This window comes from Xenopus laevis, chromosome 8S, assembly GCF_017654675.1.
Source record: "Xenopus laevis strain J_2021 chromosome 8S, Xenopus_laevis_v10.1, whole genome shotgun sequence".
Classification (NCBI taxonomy): domain Eukaryota; kingdom Metazoa; phylum Chordata; class Amphibia; order Anura; family Pipidae; genus Xenopus; species Xenopus laevis.
In genome coordinates, this window is record NC_054386.1 from 4,312,675 (window position 1) to 4,329,841 (window position 17,167).

Consider the following 17,167-nt stretch of genomic DNA (forward strand, 5'->3'; position numbering starts at 1 on the left):
TGAATATTGCAAACCGTGTATGGGGTTTAAAGTCAGTGGACGGGGATTAAAGTCAATGGACGGGGATTAAAGTCAGAGGATGGGGGATCTAAATCAGTGGATGGGGATTAAAGTCAGAGGATGGGGGATCTAAATCAGCGGATGGGGATTAAAGTCAGAGGATGGGGATTAAAGTCAGTGGATGGGGATTAAAGTCAGTGTATGGGGGATCTAAATCAGTGGATAGGGATTAAATCAGTGGATGGGGATTAAAGTCAGTGGATGAGGATCAAAATCAGTGGATGGGGATTAAAGTCAATGGATGGGGATTAAAATCAGTGGATGGGGATTAAAGTCAGTGGATGGGAATTAAAGTCAGTAGATGAGGATCAAAGTCAGTGGATGGGGATTAAAATCAGTGGATGGGGATTAAAGTCAGTGGATGGGGATTAAATCAGTGGATGGGGATTAAAATCAGTGGATTGGGATTAAAGTCTGGGGGCTAACTTTGGATTCTGCTTTAACGTGTCTGTCCCGGGCGGTGTCGGTCCATTGGGGACATTACACCCGATTTATTACACATTGAGGCGCAGCAGCATCTCATACTCCTCCCCCTCCTCCTCTATAAAACGAGTCAGCGCTGCTCTCGGATATAAGAAGCCGCTATGAGAGGAGGAAGGTCCCTCCTGTCTGTGACTGTAACTCCCCCTCATTGTGATACAAGTGGCGGCGCATTAAGAGCTGGAGGGGGACAGGTTTGACACGGGCTCCGGCTCGTCCAATGAGATTGAGTCAGTGCGTGTCCCTTTAACAGAGGGGGCGGGGCAGCGTCTCCGCTTTGTTTTGCAGATGGATTTGCCTCTCGCTCATTTCCCCAGACTGGTCAGTCAGTGTCTCTCTCTGTAGTACCGGCGCTCATCCGCCGAGGCACAGCCATGTATCCCTCCTCCTACTCGTATCCCTCCTCCTCCTCCTCGTCCCGCTGACAGACGCGATGGAGCGGAGCAGAGTGACGGGAGGATTCCGAGGAGACCCGGGGCGGCTCATTGTCAGATCCGAGGAGTTCAAGTGTCAGGGGGCGCAGTGCTGCAAAGACAAGAAGTACCGCGAGGCCATCGGCAAATACCACCGGGCTCTGCTGGAGCTGAAGGGACTGAGTGACGGGGACAATTCTGCTGCTGCTCCGGGGGCCACTCACCCGGCCGGACTGACTGACGAGCAGAGACTGGACGTGGAGAATATCCAGCTGGATTGTTACAATAGTCTGGCGGGTAAGTGACTGTCATTATATATATTGTGTCCTCTGACTGTCATATTTATATATATTGTGCCTCAGACTGACTGGGCCTCGGGATTTCACGTCTCATTTTCAAAATTGGCTACAAAACCAGCCCAATACCAGCCCAAAACCAGCCCAAAACTAACCCAAAACCAGCCCAATACCAGCCCAATACCAGCCCAAAACTAGCCCTATACCAGCCCAAAACTAGCCCAAAACCAACCCAAAACCAGCCCAAAACTAGCCCAAAACCAACCCAAAACCAGCCCAAAACTAGCCCAAAACCAACCCAAAACCAACCCAAAACCAGCCCAATACCAGCCCAAAACCAACCCAAAACCAGCCTAAAACTAGCCCAATACCAGCCCAATACTAGCCCAAAACCAGCCCAGTACTAGCCCAAAACCAGCTCAAAACCAGCCCAGTACTAGCCCAAAACCAGCTCAAAACCAGCCCAGTACTAGCCCAAAACCAGCTCAAAACCAGCCCAGTACTAGCCCAAAACCAGCCCAAAACCAGCCCAAAACTAGCCCAATACCAGCCCAAAACTAGCCCAAAACCAGCCCAATACCAGCCCAATAACAGCCCAATAGCAGCCCAAAACCAGCTACAAAACTTGCCCAATACCAGCCCAAAACTAGCCAAGAGTTACTTCAAAAGTAGTACAGTGAAAAAAAATCTAAGAAAAATATCTATATTAATATATGCCTTTTTCAAATTTTCAGTGATTTGCAAATTTTTCCATGAAGTAAAATGGGACAGATTCACCTTTCACCAGGGGCGTAACTACAGAGCGGGGGGCCAGGAGGTATAGGGAATGAGTTTGGGGTACAGAGCCCAAAATCTGGTAACTCCTGATTTCTGCACAAGTCAGTCCCATTGCATGCTGGGTATTGTAGTCTTACATTAAACTTGGCAGTTGGCAACAAAAACAACATTACCCAACATGCATTGGAAGACTCAGGCTCGGCACATTAGGGCAAGACAAAAACGTTGGCTGGTTTCCAAAGTACAAACCAGCCAAAGGCCCAAAAAGTAGCCTAAATCCGTACCTTGGCTAGTGTGTGCTTTCAAAACCCGCCTGGGCTTTAAATTTGTAGCCCAATTGGGCTGGAAACCCGCCAACCTGGCAACCCTGGAGTGCGGTGACTGCGTGGGCATTGGCTACCTGCAACCGACCAGTGACCATCTCAGGCCCATAGATAGAGAGGTCATTTTTACACTTTATGGATCCCTGTTTGTGTTTTCACAGGGGCACTAGATGATCGGGACTGCTGCTTCTAGTGCTGGACATTTGTAAGGTAAGAGACCTGTTATCCAGAATGCTTGGGACCTGGGGTTTGCAGATAATGGATCTGGATTCCATAATTTGGATCTTCATACTTTTAATCTACTAAAAAACAATTTAACCATTAAAAAATAGGCTACAATGCACTGCTTTATTAAAATTTAAATAATTTTTGATTATTTGGATAAAATTGAGTTTATGGGAGACAGCCTTCAGGCAATTCAGATCTTTCTGGATAACAGGTTTCCAGATAATGGATCCCATATCTGTATAAGTAGGACCATCTGGACATGCTGTGATATTTTCAGGAGTGTTTAGTGAAGAAATTGAGTCTGGCTCATTTCACTACAGTTATCTGAAGTTTGTAATGCAGGAGAAACATGGCAGACCTGGGTATTTTCTGGCTGTGGATAATACCAGTATAACCATCACAACTACACAAACTGACCATCACAACTACACAAACTAACCATCTATGGGAAGCTGCACCTTTACAATCTGTACCCAGAGAGCTGACGTTTCAAAGAGGATAATGTTATCCAGCTCTCTGGAACAGATAAGTGGAATTTATGCCTAGAGCCCTTAATGCCTAAAGCCCTTCATGCCTAGAGCCCTAATGCCTAGAGCTCTTTATGCCTAGAGCCCTTAATGCCTAGAGCTCTTTATGCCTAGAGCTCTTTATGCCTAGAGCCCTTAATGCCTAGAGCTCTTTATGCCTAGAGCTCTTTATGCCTAGAGCCCTTAATGCCTAGAGCTCTTTATGCCTAGAGCCCTTAATGCCTAGAGCTCTTTATGCCTAGAGCTCTTTATGCCTAAAGCCCTTCATGCCTAGAGCCCTTAATGCCTAGAGCTCTTTATGCCTAGAGCCCTTAATGCCTAGAGCTCTTTATGCCTAGAGCTCTTTATGCCTAGAGCCCTTAATGCCTAGAGCTCTTTATGCCTAGAGCTCTTTATGCCTAGAGCCCTTAATGCCTAGAGCTCTTTATGCCTAGAGCTCTTTATTAGTGAATCTGTGCAGCTTCAACACATTGAAGTCAATGCAAAATAATTGTGACCGGTGTCAATTTTGACCCAAGTGACAATTTTCATGTGATGTGGCCTTGATGTGACTGGTCAGTTGGGGCACCGTTTTATCCAGCCTACGACTCCAAGTCATGCACTTGTCTCTATAGTTACTGTGTATAACATTATTTTGGGTTTATTATTCACTATACTATAGGTTCAGATTATGGTGATAGGGCTGATGTCTTCTAAAGAGTTCAGCATTGCTTGTGGGCAATCTGGGGGCCATAACAATCTCTTGTAGGGCCTGGGGGGGCTCAAGTTCTATTATTTTTTTTTTTAAATTGCTATGCAGTGTTTTCCCTATACATTGATTATCTTTCTTTTATCAAACACTCTGTGTATTAATACTGTTTAGGGCACCACTACCTGCTGTGATTTATTCAACAGAATAAGAACTTCTGATCAGGTAGAACGTCCAACCATAATGGTCTTAATTGGTCTTGTTTGATAGATTGATAGGAAAACAATAAAATATTGCAGTGTCGGACTGGCCCACCGGGAGACCGGGAAAAGTCCCGGTGGGCCCAGGTGTCAGTGGCCCCTCATGCTGCTAAATATTTGGCCTATTTCATGGCCATTCCCTATTTCTATGAGAACAAAGAGGCTAAATAGATGGAATAATTCATTATAGTATGTAAAGAAAACAGAATGGAGAATAGAGGTTGAGTGAGGAGATGAAGAATATTAGTACTGAGAGTGGCCCCTGGTCTAAGGTTTTTGGGTGGCCCCTGGTGTCCCAGTCCGACACTGCAATATTATAACAATTGTCCTCCCTGCAGTAGAAGTACATCTAAGCCCTATGATAATTAAAAGCAGAATTGTATTTGAAACAAGGGCGATATAAAAATCCTTGATCCAAATCCAACTGAAAGATAAATGAGATTCTCCATTCCCGTCCAATTTTCCCAGCAATAATCAGTGGCTGTGCGTGACATTCCCACGGACTACAAATAATCCTCTGCTGCTTCTGGGGACAAATTAGCTGAAAGCTTTGTGTGCTATAGCCCTGTGGGTCCACATTTCCCATACAGAAATAGGTAACTTGTTATGGCTGTAGACTATTCTTGTGTCAAGCATTATAGTGGTTTGTTAGGGTACGTGCGCCAGCTGTGGGCTAAACATATATTTCGGAGGCATGGAGAGGGCTAGATGTGAAGCCACCACATCGTGTCAGGCACCATAACTCTGTGTAATGATAGGCTGGTTATTTGGAATGTGACGGGAAAGTAAAGAAAAGCAGAGGCTCCTCGTGTCCTTGTGTAATTACACATTACTTACCCAGAAAACCATGGTGCGGCCAAGTGCTCGCTGAAGTAATAAGCAGCCATAGTAATGCTAGGTAATAACTTTGTGCTGATCTTGGAGAAATGACAGAGTATAAAAGTGAATATAAATAGACATTGCTGTCTGCTCGCCTTCTGTTTAGCTTTTATCTCAGCCTGGGGATTTGGATTGTCACCGAGCGACCTGCTGGGCCAACATATACCAAGCCTCACATGGGAGCACTAAATAAAGTTCTTACAGCCAAATATAACTGTGTCTTTTTCACTATTTCCCAATAGATTGATAACTTTGCAAAATAAATGAAGTCTACGGGTTTCATTATAAGACATATTAGGAGGCACAAGACTTTTTGGATCAAAACTATATATTTTTTTCACTATAGAGGAAGTGAAAATAGTAAAATAAGGGCGACTACCTCTGAGCAGGAGACTGGGGCTTCATGATACTTATGCACCTAAACAAACCTAGAACTGGGTCTTCTATGGCCCGCTGGAGAATCCGGCACCCTGAAAACATTCCGAAGGCGATTGAATTTAGTGCCAAATGGTAGAGGTATTTACACGGACTCATGGTGGAACAAAGGGTTGGCAGATTGGAAATACAGGTACCAGAATCCCCTATACTCCTAGCCAGGAGAGTAGCCATCATTTTGGAGGTGTGACTCTTCATTGGTCGGCTCAAACCTAAAGTGCCACATGCTAGAGCTCCACCCAGCACTTTCAGCTCACACACAACTGTCATTTTACATAGATATATATTATTCATTCATATACTGTATATATATATATATATATATATATATATATATATATATAGTGAATAAAGTACCCCCTCTTGTAAAATATAAGGATATTATAAGTTACCGAGGAGTTTCATGACCATATAAAAGTACGAGGCCGAAGGCCGAGTGTTTTTATACAGGTCATGGAACCCCGAGGTAACTTCTAATATCCTCATATTTTACAACTGGGGGTACTTTATTATAATACACAAATTTCAGCGAGTTATGTGACAGAAATGACATCACTACTCACCGTTTATAACTGATGACATCAGAACTCACCGTTTATAACTGATGACATCAGAACTCACCGTTTATAAGGATATAATTTACAAGATATTCATGGCTTTTGTGTATTATATAGTGAATAAAGTACCCCCTCTTGTAAAATATAAGGATATTATAAGTTACCGAGGAGTTTCATGACCATATAAAAACACGAGGCCGAAGGCCGAGTGTTTTTATACAGGTCATGGAACTCCGAGGTAACTTCTAATATCCTCATATTTTACAACTGGGGGTACTTTATTAATTATAATACACAAATTTTAGTGAGTCATGTGACAGAAATTACATCACTACTCACCGTTTATAACTGATGACATCACTACTCACCGTTTATAAGGATATATTTTACAAGATATTCATGGCTTTTGTGTATTATATATATATATAATAATCGTTTGCTGTAGAGAGTTGATAATGGCTAAGGTAGTGTCTGTGTCATTCGTGTGTTTAATCCCGACTCTCTCCAAGTAGCGTGCCTCCTGCAAGCGGAGCTGGTGAATTACGAGCGAGTGAAGGAGTACTGCCTGAAAGTCCTTAAGAAGGAAGGGGAGAATTTTAAGGCCCTGTACAGATCTGGCGTGGCCTTCTACCACCTGGGAGACTATGATAAATCATTGCACTACTTGGAGGAAGCCAAGAGCCGACAGCCAACAGGTACCACAAGCCTCCTGGCTCAGTTGCAGAACTACAGCTTCTTGAGATAAATGGAGCTTGGGACAAATATAAAACATGCTTTGTAAATAGTGTAAATAACTTCTCTATACGTTCTTTTTGCAAACAGTGGATCCAAAGGATCACAAAGGATCCAAAAGCCCTGCTTTGTTAAAAAAAGATATATATACAGCTCATATACAGTATATACAGCTCATAAAGCAGAGAGAGCAGTTGTATATTCCCCCACATTCAGCAGCACACACTGAGCAAAGTGGCTTTCTTACCAATGACATTCTGTGGCAGGGTAGAGTCCTGCAGCGGGTCGGGTATCTGTGGGATACCCGCAAAAACCTGCGGTATCCTGCGGGTAGCGGGTATAGACGTGGGTCGGCGGTTCTGTGGGTTTGTGGTTCCGCCCGCGGGTCTTCTCAATGGCGATTTTTACTCCTTTTTTCTGATCACTGCTACTTCTGATGACGTCACTTCCGGTTTACAATGACATCACTTCCTATTTTACTCAGTTTTTTAATCACGCTTACTTCTGATGTCATTTACAATGACAACACTTCCTGATTCTTGATGGTCAGCTGGTTGCGGGTCCGGGTTGCGGATAAGGTACAGCGGGTCCGGTAGCGGGTCCAAGTGGGTAAAAATGCGGGTCCGGGTTGCGGGTACAGGGCGGGTACGGGTTCCAAAAAATAGACCCGCACAGGACTCTATGGCAGGGTCCACTGCCCAGTAGACCTAGTTGCGGATGCCTGGGGAAGGGAGGGGTGGAGGCTTTGCTAAATTAATAATATGGGCCACCATAATTACTGACGGCACATTTGATATGATCTCTTACTATGTGTGTGTGTTTCTCCAGACACCAATGTGATCAGGTACATCCAACTGGCCGAGATGAAGCTTAGCAGAAGCACTCCAAGAGAGAAGGAGCTCTCATAGAAAAGGACCACTTCACTAGAAGAAGGGATTGTGCCACTATTTCCCCACTACAAGCCGAGTGGGCCGGGGATTTATTTCTCATTGACCTTTTTATGCACTTTAAGAAAAGATTTGACCTGCCTTTTGATGCATCTCTGCTTAAGTGCCCTAGAGCTCTGATTAAAGAAGGATCGGGAGACACAAAGGAACTGGAATCTCTCAATTCAGAACCACTGTCACACCGAGACGTATTCCCATGTGTTCTTGCAACTCGCTGTGCCATTAGCTCGCACCCAGTGATGGGGTTAAACAAGTATTCGTATTCTTCTACACAATGTTTTTTTTTATTTTTTTCATGGATTATGGCTTTTACTGTTGAATTTGAATGAAACTTGTTTGTAAAAGATGAATCTCCAGACCAGGGATGGACAATTGTCACTGAACTACGACAGGGAACGACGGGAATTGTAATTCAATAATAATAATTCCTTTATTAGTTCTTTTTCATATCATATTTGCGGATTTAGGGTTGCACATTCCTTTATATGCTCTGTACCCAGGGGTAGAGTCCTGCACGGAACCAATTTCTAAGACCCGAACCCGCGGCACGCGACCCGAACTGCAACTCGCATATTTGCCCACTTTGATCCACTACCTGACCCAGACCCAGAACTGCCTTATCCGCAACCCAACCTGCATCCCGCCAACTGCCATCAAACAGGAAGTGATGTTGCTGCAAATCGGAAGTGACATCATCAAAAGTTGGCGGGGACAGAAATATGTTTTGTAAAACTTTAAAAGGAGTAAAATATAGACAATACTACATAAGATAAGAAATATAGATGAGGCCCCCGACCCGCAAACCCGCATCTATACCTGCACTTAACAATCTTCCCCTCATTCCACAGGGTGCCCGTTTTTTTTGCGGGTAACCCGCGGGTACCTGACACGCTGAAGGACTCTACCCAGGGGAATAATCGCCACCTCAGCAGATCACAGGGGATGTGCATGTGCAAATTCGGATTCGGTTCAGCCAGGCAGAAGGATTTGGCCGAATCCAAATCCTGCTGAAAAAGGCCGAATCGTGGCCAAATCCCGAACTGAATCCTGGATTTGGTGCATCCCTAATTATAAATGTTGGTGCAAATGCTTGAAGTTCCCACTTTTTATTACACAAGTCCAGGGAACCTTAATAAAGACAAGAGAGTTAATATAATGCCCTACACATGAGCCCACTGTATAGTTTATGTTCCATATGTTATGAATTGTCGCAACTTTAAATTACCCGCTCTATGCAAATTGACCTAAGTGCAAGATCACTAGCGAATATTCACTAGACACAAACGAGCGCTTGCGCATCTTCACTATGTAATGCTCACACTGGCGAAGTAGCGCCAGCAAAAAGTCGCCAGCATTCGGTGCCCAGGGCGCAACTCCGCATACTAGTGAATTAGCATAATGGTAGTGAATTTGCGTCTGCCAAAGTGGTCTGATGTGTGCGAAGCAGTCGATGGTGACAATTCACCCTTTAGTAAATCGGCCCCACTGTTGGGTAAGTATTGGTTTCTACAGTCCTAAATTTTTAATATAATGATAAATACTGGCTGGTAACATAATAGTGTCCCTTTGGCTTGCCTGGGTCAACATTGGGATTTTCTGTAGGGTGTGAGAAGAAGCACAGTTGTAGAAGGAGCTCTGTTACCCTTGTATTTTTGGCCAAATATAGGGGAGTGCAAAGAGCGTCGTTGGATGAAAGTACCTTTAATGAATGTGCCCATTTTTTGTTTGACCGCAACTGTGTATAGAACCTGGAAGTAGCCATATTTTGGGTTCGTCCTTTAAAAAAGACAACAGGTCGGACTGGGGCGGTGGGTGGGAAGCTGAACGAGTGCATGCCGTTTGGTTCTTCCGTGTATGTTTTTGTGTCAGTTGGCTGGAATCAAAATATTGTCGCTTTTGTTTCTTGGAGAAATCAACTTCATTTCGTCATTTTCATTTCATCTTGCATCACGCCGTTTATATTCATGGTGGCACAGAGGCTGTTCAAAGCTGATTTTTCTGCTTATGAAAATATTTGCTGTAGAAAACGTTATCTCTGTGCCGTGCGGCAGAATCTGTGAATTGAAAAGCTGTGAATCTCAAAGGGGGGGTCAGTGCTTCATTACGAGAGATCTCCCAATATTATAGAAATAAAGTTCTACAGTAGACGCCATATTCTGTCGGTGGAATGCTGGGAGTTGTAGTCAATCACCTGTGCTTTACTCAAGATTTACTGATGGATCTGATGTGTTTACAATGCAGAGAGAGATGACTATTATAAGAGAGGGAGGAGGAAGACTTTCCATGTATTTTTTTATATCTGGGCGTTCTCGAGGATTGCTTCTTATAATGCTTTGGTTAGCGGAATGGTCGTATCAGTTTGTTCCTCTAAGGGTAAGGGCACACGCTAAGATTCGGGGAGATTTAGTCGCCCGGCAACAAATCGCCTCTTTTTCTGGGCGACTAATCTCCCCGAAAAGCCTTCTCACTGGTTAATTGCCGGCAGGATGGCACATGGAGCACTTCATTTTCAGAAGTTGCCTCACAAGTAATCTTAGGGTGACTTCAGAAAACAAAGCTGTCGATTTAGATTCTAGCCGGCGGGAGATTAGTTGCCTGAAGAACAGGCGATTCGTCACCGGGCGACTAAATCTCCCCGAATCTTAGCGCATGCCCTTACCCTAAGTTTTATGGTGCTGTAATGCTTCAGAACACTTTAATGTAATATATGAGATTATTGTATCACTCTATATAGACATATATATATATATATATATATATATATACTATAAAAAATAAATAAAGACCAATTGAAAAGTTGCTTGGAATTGGCCATTCTATAACATACAAAAAATTTCTGTAAAGGTGAACCACCCCTTTAAGTCTACTAGAAAATCATGTAAACATGAAATAAAGCCAATAGGCTGGTTTTGCTTCCAATAAGGATTCATTATATCTTAGTTGGGATCAAGTACAAGATACTGTTTTATTATTACACAGAAAAAGGAAATCATTTTTTTAAATTTAAATTAGTTGGATAAAATGGAGTCTATGGGAGACAGCCTTTCCGTAATTTGGAGCTTTCCATATAACGGGTTTTCGGATAACGGATCCTATACCTGGTAAATCACAATAGTTACTTCCCAATAATTGTACATATCCTGTTTCCTTTGCCATCAATGGAGATTGTTTAGATTTCCACTAATCTAGAACTGTCAATGTCAACCCATAGTGTGACGCGATATTATTTGTGCTCAATAAACGCTGTCCTGTACTGAAGTTACATATAAAGGCACATTTATCAAGGGTCCAATTTCAAGTGAGTTTTTTAATACTCCAACATACTCCCGTAAATTTGACCAATCAAAATTTATTATTCATTTTTTTTAAACTCGGATGGATTGAATCGACCCGAAAACTCGAATCAAATTAGAAAAACTCAAATTGAATTAGAAAAACTCGAATGGAATTAGAAAAACTCGAATGGAATTAGAAAAACTCGAATGGAGTTAGAAAAACATGAATCGAATTAGAAAAACTCGAATGGAATTAGAAAAACTCGAATGGAATTAGAAAAACTCGAATGGAATTAGAAAAACATGAATCGAATTAGAAAAAATCTAATGGAATTAAAAAGACTCGAATGGAATTAAAAGACCTCAAATGGAATTAGAAAAACTTGAATGGAATTAGAAAAACTTGAATTGAATTAGAAAAACTCGAAAGGAATTAGAAAAACTCTAATCGAATTTAGAAAAATTTGAATAGAATTAGAAAAACTCCAATGGAATTAGAAAAACTCGAATCAAATTAGAAAAACTCGTACCGAATTAGAAAAACTCAAATGTAAACATCACCAAATTGATTCCTGGACGTCTCCCATTTATTTATACAGTAATTTAGCAGGTTTAAGGTGGTGAATAGTCTAATTTGAGTTCTTAAAGGGCCAGAGTATGATAAATCTTGAAATTTGAATTAAATCTCAAATTGAGTTTGGATAATTCACAATTCGAACAAAAAAAAAAAAAAAAAATAGAATTTTCACTTCGACCCTTAATAAATCTGCTCCGTGCAATTCTTCTTATTCCTGAGCAGACTGGAAAGGCAATCTATTCACTCACTGCCTCACTCGTCTTTTCATCCATCGATTGATGTCTGAGAACCGTGACATTAACCGTTTTGTGTTTTTTTTTTTATTGTCAGTAAATAGGATTAAATATATGATGAAATGTTCTGTAAATTGGCACAATTGAATAAATGACCTTTATTATTTAACGAGTATGATGTATTTCATATGAAAGTCTATGGGGCAGATTTATCAAGGGTCGAATTTCGAAGTAAAAAATACTTCGAAATTCGACCATCGAATTAAAATAATTTGAATTCGAATATTGAATTCGAACTTTAAAGTCAGATAAGGGGAGACCATAAAAGCTTCCCTTCAGATATTGTCCTGGCTGAAATGACGTGAGATCAAATAAAAATACACATGTGCCTGGAAGTGGGGAGAGGGGCCTGTGTACAAATCCTTCACCCCGACTTGTGCAATTGTAAAGACTGCAGCTTTGTGCTATTCTGAAAGCCTATGTTGTGCCCAGTTGGAGCCATTAAAGGACAAGGAAAGTGTAAAATAGAATAAGGCTAGAAATGCTGTATTTTGTATACTAAACATAAACATGAACTTACTGCACCACAAGCCTAATCAAACAAATGATTTATGCTTTCAAAGTTGGCCACAGGGGGTCACCATCTTGTAACTTTGTTATACATCTTTGCCTGACCCTGCACATGCTCAGTGTGGTCTGGGCTGTTTAGGGATCGTCATAAACAAAGCTGCTTGAGTTCTGCATGGCTGGGAAGTAAGGCGGGGGCTCCCCCTGCTGTACATAAGTATGATTGTTTCTTGATTTGTAGAGAAATGAGGAGAGCACTCTGCAAGCAAATATGCTGTGGTTATCTTTTTATTGCTTGACTACTTGTACTTGATATTATCATTCGTAAGGCTGACAAAGGGGGGAGTATTGTAGTACTAAGCAGGGACCAATACAATACTGAAATATTACGACAGCTTAACACCCCCGGGCACTACAATAAAATTGGATATGATCCAACCGCCAAGATTAAAAAACAAGTAGACCTAATGGTAGAAGAAGCATGGCTAAACTCTATAGTAAACGATACTGAGAAAAAATTCCTAATAACTGATAATCCAAGGGTTCCTGTTTTATACACCCTACCCAAAGTACATAAGACTTTAGTCAATCCCCCAGGGAGACCCATTGTCTCGGGCATAGGCTCAGTGCTAGAACCCCTGTCTGTATTCGTAGACCACTTCCTACAGAGTGAAGTATCAAAAATCAGTGTATGCTTACGGGACACTACAGATCTCTTATGCAGGCTGAATGAATTGAATGCATTACCTACCGATGTTATCTTATGTGGAATAGATATTCAAAGCCTATATACGTCTATCCCACAAAATGAAGGTATGTTGTGTATAGAAGAAGTGCTATTAGAAACCAATTTACCAAACCAAAAAATTTTTTTCATTCTCAACTGTTTGAATATGGTTCTAACTAAAAACTACTTCACCTTTGATAATGAATTCTACTGGCAAACACAAGGCACGTCAATGGGAGCCACGGTCGCACCCTCATTCGCCAACCTGTTTGTACATAGCCTGGAAAGGAGGTTCTTTTTGAAAAATGAACTGTATTGTAAATACATACTCAAATATTTTAGATTTGTGGATGACATCCTCTTACTATGGAATGGCCCTATGGGAGAACTAGAGAGTATGATGAAGGATGCGAATTTGAACCACGAGACTATAAAATTTACATATGAATGTTCACAGCTAGAAATTAACTTTTTAGATGTAAAAATTAGCCTAAACAATGGTAAACTATGTACCAGCCTATACAGGAAAACAGTGGACAGGAATAACTTGCTTCATGCTAAAAGCTTCCACAATTCTAAGGTAAAACGAGCCATACCCAAGGGGCAATATGTGAGAGCTAAACGGATTTCCTCTAGTCCAGAGTGCTATATGGAGGCAAAAAAGAGCCTCAGTAAACGGTTTACTGAAAAGGGCTATACACAAACTGTGATTAATAAAGCTATAAAAGAAGTTGAAACCATTCCAAGAGAAAGTTTACTGACTACAAACCTAAAATTGAAGCTAAACAGAAAATGCCATTTGTTTCCACTTTTAATCAATATAGCGACATAGCAGAAAGAGTTGTTAAGAAATACTGGCCCCTTATCCAATCAGATAAAAAGTTTGGGCACCTGTTTACACAACCACCTCTGTTTTGCTATAAGCGAGGCCGTACTCTAAAAGATAGGCTATGCCCCTCTGATACAAGATGTAAAAAGAGAAAATTTAAAGGGAAGCCTAAATATGGAACGTACCCATGTTTAGAATGCAATTGCTGCTCTTCAATAATAAAAGGTAAAACGATTAACCATCCTACTAAAGGACATAACATTAACATTAAAAGTCATGCTACATGTAATTCTACATATGCGGTATATTTGCTGAAGTGCCCATGCGGCATGGGGTACGTAGGACAAACAAAGAGAGAAGTCAAAAAAAGGATACAAGAACACAAGGGATACATCAGAAACTTTAAAGAAAATACACAGAACGACACACAAGTTTCTAGACATTTTTATGAACATAAACATAACCCCATGCAACTGAGATGGTGTGTACTAGAAACAATCGAAGAGGATAGAAGAGGTGGTGACAGACATAAGAAATTATTACAAGCAGAAGGGAAATGGATAAAAAAATTAAACACACAAATCCCAGAAGGGTTAAATGATTTTTGGAGTTTAAAACCATTCCTGTAACCATCCCTATAACTACATTTTTCTTTATTTTTGCAGGTCTTGAATTTGACTATAGACTACACCAGCTGCGTTAACAAGTAGAAAGTAATGGTAAGATATCTATAAGCTGGTGTTAAACATATAACTAATAGTAGATATAAAATGTATATTTCGGTCCTTAGTAGGCACAGAAGTGTGCAGTACTAGTGCTACCTTATATCAGGTGGTAACTCTTGTAAATAATGTTTTCCTTTTTTTAACAGTGTAAACGTAACAGTGTATCAAAATGTATCGAAATGTTTTTGAACACTGAGGTTATTATAAATGTTGTTACCATGTTTCAATTGCGTGGAAAGTTTGAAGAAATGCACATTAAGAGACTTTGTATCTACATTCCAAGAGATCCACACACCTGTTGATTAATTAACTGTATATGGACTGGATAGATGGACCTTCACACACACCTCCCTGGGTTCTCTGAAGACCAATCACTGACTGGTGGGGGATGGTGGGGGTGTTTTAAGAAGCCTGCACGTTCTGTTTGTTTGGTACACTTGATAAAGGGCATATAGGCCCGAAACATGTCGTGTACAAGTAGTCAAGCAATAAAAAGATAACCACAGCATAAAAAAAAAAAAAAAAAAAAAAAAGTGTACAAGTAGTCAAGCAATAAAAAGATAACCACAGCATATTTGCTTGCAGAGTGCTCTCCTCATTTCTCTACAAATCAAGTTACAGATATCAGGATACTGGTGACCTGATCGAGGAAAGTTGCACCCTTTTCCTGAGCCAAGCGGGCGGAGCGTTTTGGGATACTATATTTTTTCTAAGTATGATTGTTTCCCTGCAGAGCAGTTAGGGACCGTCTGAAAATTCCTATCCACAGCAGTAAATGAAGGGAGAATTTCACTGCATACAGTCAGGTTTCTTATAAAAACGGTACACATTTTTAAAATAAAGTATATTGGCGATAGGTTTCTTCTTCATTAAAGAAAGTAAAAATGGGATTTTATTTTTTTGCCTTTCCTCGTCCTTTAAGGGGTAGTTCACCTTAAAATGTACTTCTACTTTACAGTAGGGATGCAGTGAATCCAGGATTCAGCCTTTTTCAGCAGGATTCTAAATCGAATGAATCCTTCTGCCTGGCCACACTGATCCAAATCCTAATTTGCATAGGCAAATTATGGATGGGAAGGGAAATTTCGTGACTTATTGTCACAAAACAAGGAAGTAAAAAATGTTTCCCCTTCCCATCCCTAATTTGCATATGCAAATTAGAATTCGGTTCAGTATTCGGCTGAATCTTCTCAAAGGATTCAGGGGTTCGGCCGAATCCAAAATAATGGATTTGGTGCTTCCCTACTTTACAGTGAGACAATTTGCAGTTGGTTTTTAGGTTTTATTTTCTGTCCAGTTTGGAATTTGTAGCAGCTACTTGGTTGCTAGGGCCCACATGAACTTAGCAACCAGGCAGTGATTTGAATGATAGACCGGAAGATGAATTAGGAGACGCCCTGAATAGGAAGAGCAGTAAAAAAAAAGTAACAATAACATTGTAGCCCTAGAGAGCAATAGAGTTTTGGCTGCTTGGGTCAGAGACCCCGTTTTGAGACCTGGAATACGTTATATATTATGTGATTTAGCCAGGCCCAAGCAGGAGATATTTTCAGGGCCCCTTGTACCGTCACCCGCACTCGCTCTTCTCTCACTTGCTACATTACAGAGCACAGAGAAAGAAGACATGGAGGAAAAGTGGACCAAACAATAGTCCCACGGGCTCCTCTGTCGTCACAAGGTAGAGTCCTGCGATGAACCAATTTCTAAGACCCAAACCGCAACCGCAATATTTACCCACTTTGATCCGCGACCCGGACCCACGACTGCCTTATCTGCAACCCGACCCGCAACCCACAGACCACCATCAAACAGGAAGTGATGTTGCTGCAAACCAGAAGTGACATCATGAAAAGTGGGTGGGGACAAAACCCGGTTTTGTAAAAGGACTAAAATAAAGACCATATAACACGGGATAATAAATTTAGATGAGACCCGCAACCTCTATACCCGCACCTGAAAATCCTCCCCTCATTCCGCAGGGTACCCGATTTTTTTGCAGGTAACCCGAGAGATTGGAGATGTGCCACCTGCAAAGCTGGAAATCTCCCACTGTGCAGTCTCTGTATGATGTAGGGTCACAAATTAATCACGAATATCTCTTTAAATGAATAAACAAATTGCAGGAGATCAACACAACTTTGGCTCAGAAATTATTTGACTTTCATGTTTCCATTCCATTTCAAACTGTGATTTAAATTTGCTGCTCCGACCAGTAATTAGTGTAACTAGTTCCAACCCCAGGCTTTGTGCTCCACTTTATTTAATGACTTTAAGCCTCAATGTTAATGCCGTCCTGTGGCCAATACTGATGTATTATTAAATAAAAGTACCGTGGCCAGACAGCGCTCCCCGGATTTTAAGATGCCGCCACAGAGCTGCTGCTGCTGCATTGCCTAAAGTGAATGGAAACCGCAGACTCAAATCTGATGAGTCACAAATCCAGAAGGCTTGTTTCCTACAGATATTTCCTACAGAATAGACATATGCAGAATCACCTTACAATATATACAGTCATATGAAAGTTTGGGAACCCCGTCTCAGCCTATATAATTTACTCCACGTTCAACAAAAAACATAACAGTGGTATGTCTTTCATTTCCCAGAAACATCTGAGAACTGGGCTGTTTTCTGA

The 17,167-nt window shown here is 41.3% G+C and overlaps 1 protein-coding gene across 2 annotated transcripts; it reads left to right on the forward strand.

Annotated features, from left to right (window-relative positions):
- The first annotated feature begins 718 nt into the window (after positions 1–718).
- ttc9.S (tetratricopeptide repeat domain 9 S homeolog) lies at positions 719–17,167 on the forward strand. Of its 2 annotated transcripts, none has more exons than XM_018232230.2 (3): positions 719–1,250; positions 6,436–6,618; positions 16,142–17,167. In XM_018232230.2, exons 1-3 carry the CDS (start codon positions 974–976, stop codon positions 16,228–16,230), a joined length of 549 nt encoding a protein of 182 aa, XP_018087719.1. In that variant the 5' UTR covers positions 719–973; the 3' UTR covers positions 16,231–17,167. The 2 variants fall into 2 exon arrangements, with proteins under 2 accessions (XP_018087719.1, XP_018087720.1); XM_018232231.2 differs by lacking the exon at positions 16,142–17,167 and adding an exon at positions 7,484–8,282 and having other exon boundaries at positions 724–1,250.